This window comes from Bison bison, unplaced genomic scaffold, assembly GCF_000754665.1.
Source record: "Bison bison bison isolate TAMUID 2011002044 unplaced genomic scaffold, Bison_UMD1.0 scf7180017864263, whole genome shotgun sequence".
In the NCBI taxonomy this organism is placed as follows: Eukaryota; Metazoa; Chordata; class Mammalia; order Artiodactyla; family Bovidae; genus Bison; species Bison bison.
Genome location: NW_011494835.1, coordinates 1,283,701 through 1,288,494, shown reverse-complemented (window position 1 = coordinate 1,288,494; position 4,794 = coordinate 1,283,701). Strand labels below are relative to the sequence as shown.

The window sequence follows — 4,794 nt, the reverse complement described above, 5'->3', positions numbered from 1 at the left end:
TATAGGTTAAATAAGCAGGGTGACAATATACAGCCTTGACATACTCCTTTCCTGATTTGGAACCAGTCTATTGTTCCATGTCCAGTTCTAATTGTGCCTATAGGTCTGACCTAACAGACCAGGTATAGAAATCCCTGAGGAAGAATGGTTTACTGATCACAGTAGTTTTATTAAAGATGGAGTCAGGAGGGCAGGATATGCTATAGTAAGCACTCAGAGTCATAGAAGCAAAACCTTTGCCACCTAACAAACTCAGCCCAAAAGACTGAACTGTTAGCTCTAACCTGAGCCTTAATCCTAAGGGGAGGAAATACTGTAAATATGTACACAGACTAAAAATATCCCTTCCTCTTTTTACATGCCCACACAGCTATCTAGAAAGAGGGAGACTTCTAAATGTAAGAAATTCCTCTATAAAATATGGGGTTGAGATCTTATATCTCATAGAAGCGGTTCAAAAACCAAAACAGGTAGCAGTCACTCACTGCTGCAGGCACCAAAAGGGAACTTCTCACATTTCCCGAGGAAACAACAGGGCAAATTGAGAAGCAAAGAAAGCAGCTCTGATGCCCATAAACAAAGTGCCTGTAATGCCATCCCTAACCCCTTTTAACATTATACATGGTACTTGACTTCCAAAAAGCACTGGGCACAAGACAGAGAGGGAATTAAGGGAACAGATGGGTGGTGGCACATAGATCAGAAATTGCTCATACTTCTGACCAATGGAAAATTATCAAAGCGCTCCTGGAGACAGTTACTCAAGCCTGTGCCCTTCATACCATCCATAATCCAGGAGGCAATGTCAAGCCTCTCCCTCTTGTTAACCCAGTACGGCAACATGGGACTTACCCAAGAGAAGACAAGTAGATTTCACTCAGGTGCCCTCTTTTCAGGGCTTCAAATACTGACTAGTCTTTATAGATACCTTTGCTGAATGAATAGAGGCCTTCCCTACTAGAAAAGAGAAGAGACTGAAGTGTCGAAGGTACTCCTAAAGGAAATTATTCCTAGATTTGGGTTGCCCCATCATCTTCAGAGTAACAATACACCTTTGTTTGTAGTGAAAGTAACTCAACAATTTTTGCAGCTTTAGGAATTAGCTACCACCTCTATTCATTCTGCAGAGAAGGCAATGGCACCCCACTCCAGTACTCTTGCCTGGAAAATCCCATGGCTGGAGGAGCCTGGTGGGCTGCAGTCCATGGGGTCGCTAGAGTTGGACATGACTGAGGGACTTCACTTTCACTTTCCACTTTCATGCATTGGAGAAGGAAATGGCAACCCACTCCAGTGTTCTTGCCTGGAGAATCCCAGGGACGGGGGAGCCCGGTGGCTACCATCTATGGGGTCGCACAGAGTCGGACACGACTGAAGTGACTTAGCAGCTATTCATTCTGAAAACCTCAGTCCTCAGGAAAAGTGGACCAGGCTAATCATACTCTAAAGAAAACCTTGTACAAACTCTGTTAGGATATGCTAGAGGCATAGTATTGCCTGCTGCCAATAGCCCTTTTAAGGGTCAGGGAAGCTCCTAAAACAATGACTAAGTTAAGCCCTTTCGAAATGACATATGGAAGACCGTTCCTTACTCTGAACATGCTAGGTGATCCAGAAAACCAAGCTCATAAACCTAGCATTAGTCACTTAGTCATGTCCAACTCTTTGTGACTCCATGAACTGTAGCCTGCCAGGCTCCCCTGTCCATGGAATTCTTCAGGCAAGAATACTGGAGTGGGTAGTCATTTCCTTCTCCAGGAGACTTCCCAACCCAGGGATGGATCCCAGGTCTGCCTTGCAGGCAGATTCTTTACCATCCGAGCCACTAGGGAAGCAGTGTATTCTAGGTGTCATAAACCTAGGCTAAATCCCAAAGCCTAAACGAGAATATGGCAACAGGACTTCCCTTATGATTCAGTGGTAAAAAAAATCTTCCTGTCAATGCAGGAGACACTGTTTTGATCCCTGATCTAGGAAGATCCCACATGCCATGGAGCAACTAAGCCCACGCACCCCTGTGCTCTAGAGCCTGGGAGCTGCAACTGCTGAAGCCCTTGTACCTTAGAGCCCCTGCTCTGCAACAGGAGAAGTCACTGTAATAAGAAGCCTGTGCAATGCAACTAGGGAAAAGCCCATGCAGCAGTGAAGACCCAGTACAGCCAAAAATAAGAACTGAAATTAAAAAAAATAGGAATATGGCAACAGAGTACAGCCCTCTCCAGATAACAGTTCCAGTGGCTATGTTGTAAACTCTGAAAAGTGGGTACTTTAAAAGACCTTGAACAATGAGTCCCCTGGTGACCAGCTACTCCCAAAATGGAAGGGTTCTTCCCAAGTCCTGCTGAGCAACCCCTATGGTAGTCAAACCCCAGGGGTTCACCAGCTGGGTTCATCTGTCCAGGATTAAACCTGTTTCTACTGATATGTTACAGGAATCTGAAGACCCACATTCCAGCCCATCCCTGTGAATCCACTCCTTCCTCCAAGACTCCATAGGATCCAGAGGATCCAGGACAGCATGAAAATTTCAGATGGAGGAGTGAGCCACTACAAGACCTGAAGCTACTATTCAAAAAGGCCCTAGGCCTAAGTATCCATAGCTACAGTCTTCCTTTTGCCTCTTGGTACTCCATTCCACTTACAGAGAAATAGATATATTCTGGTAAATGATAACTATTGTCTTTTTTTGCCCTCACCCTTGCTCTCAGAATTCACTGAACTTTTCTGCCCTTGCTGAGTGATTTAAATATGATCCTGACTGGTGCTGCTATAAAGCTAATAATTGCCTTAGCTTTTCTATGACTATTTTCCTTACCCACAGGATAGACATACAGCTCTCTGGTTTGCAATGCACAAACTTTCATTTCCTCCACCCAGTTGACAGAAGGCTGAATTTGTTTACTCCAAGCTAAGTCCATCATGCACCAGAACGACCCCCTTCCCATCCCATAAGGAATTTTAACCAAGTTCCTGATGGAAATTGCTCTTCTACCAGAGATCCAAAGGCTCAGAACAGTAATGTACAGGGTCAGAATTGTTCATTTTCCTACTGAAGAAAATTCTAATGTCTCTTGCCTAAGTCTACCCTTAGCAATAGAAAGAGAAAATAAAGCCAAACTAGAAGGACGAAGAATTGGCATTAACACACCCCAGCACTTTATAGTGTCTCCTCCTAAACCAGAATTCCAGTTACCTATGTGTGCTCAGAGTCTAGATTGCTACCCGAAGGAAGAAGGATCAACACTTAAGGAACAAGTATCAAGATGGAGGGGCTTCCGAGGAGGCTCAGAGGGTTCAGGATGGGGAACACATGTATACCTGTGGCGGATTCATTTTGATATATGGCAAAACCAATACAATATTGTAAAGTTAAAAAAAAAAATTAAAAAAAAAAAAGAACTGACATCTTGGGGAAAAAAAAAGATGGAGGGGCTTTCGAGGCAGTTCAGTGGTAAAGAATCTGCCTGCCAGGCAGGAGCTTTGGGTTTGATTACTGTGTCAGGAAGATCCCCTGGAGAAGGAAATGGTAACCCACTCTGGTATTCTTACCTGGGAAATCCCATGGACAGAAGAGCCTGGGGGCTACAGTCCATGGGGTCACAGAAGAGTCAAACATGACTTAGTGACTCAACAACAATCAGGTTGGAGAACATTTTTCATAACAATAGAATTGAGCGGCTGGGCCTTGAAACCTTAAGCCCACTAGTCTATATTGTATCCCACCAGGATATGTTTTCATATGCCAGGTGGGTAAGAAACCATGGGCCACTAATTGCCTATGCAGCAACTCCACACCTACACAGTATATGCCAGGAACCTTGATTACTCCTTTCTCAATACACTCCTTAAATGAATTGAAGCATTTGGCCGAGTTCATCAAAACTGTTCACTGGATTAACTTGAGACTTACCTGGTGCCATCCCAGACAGAGACACCTGTTTCTTTGGGTAAACCTTGTTACCATAGTGGAGACTAGCTGCACACCAACATGTCCTTCGAAACTTGTCTCATACTCTTCCTGCCATAGCTAACAGTACCGCTAATTCTCATTAGTTTACAGAAGTCTCTAGACTCACTGGCCAAGGCTGTACTTGACAACCATATGACACTGGATTATCTGTTGGCAGAAGGAGGAGGAGTATGTGCAGTTGCCAACAATTCCTGTTGCACTTATATTAACACCTCTACTCAGGTAGAGATGGACATTGAGAAAATTCAACAGCAAGCAACCTGGCTTCAACAATTAGCTAGCAATCCTCGCTATTCAATACAGGCTGGAGAATTGAAAACTGGTTTTCTAACTTGTTCTTCTGGATTTCACAAGGTATTAAAAACTTTCTGATGGGAGGTTTCCATTTTCTTATAACCTTCCTCATTTCAGCCATACTGATTTATGCTATATTTTGCCTAGTGCTTTGTTGTCTTCCATATTATTGCAAATCCGCAACTTAGACCTTTCAGTCCAACAAGGAGGCCTGAGACCAACAGGTTCAGACTTTCCATTTTAGAGATAGATATTAAAATTTTAAGCCTGAGATGAACAGATATGCTGACCTTGCATAACCAGATTCCTACCCTTGCTTGAGCCTCTGATTATAATAGTCGTTTACTGGTTTTTAGTAAAAGACCCCTGCTTCTCTAACCAGTTTGTTTTCTCCAGGGCACCGTAAGATAATGATGATGCAGGGACTTCAGCCACTCCTCAAAGCAGATCCTGCCGAAATAACAATAAAAGTCACTCTGGGGCCCCTTAATGAGACAGGTTGAGAGCTCTGTGACTGCAACTAGGTAGGG

General features: G+C 43.7%; 1 protein-coding gene across 1 annotated transcript in view; it reads left to right on the top strand.

Annotated features, from left to right (window-relative positions):
* The window catches only part of NPNT (nephronectin), a 97,809-nt gene extending 94,571 nt beyond the window's left edge, over positions 1 to 3,238 (top strand). The window contains exon 13 of the mRNA XM_010848251.1: positions 2,433 to 3,238. Within this exon, the coding sequence (XP_010846553.1) occupies positions 2,433 to 2,440 (8 nt within the window). The 3' untranslated portion in view covers positions 2,441 to 3,238. The remainder of the gene's footprint in view (positions 1 to 2,432) is intronic.
* Positions 3,239 to 4,794: the final 1,556 nt, after the last annotated feature.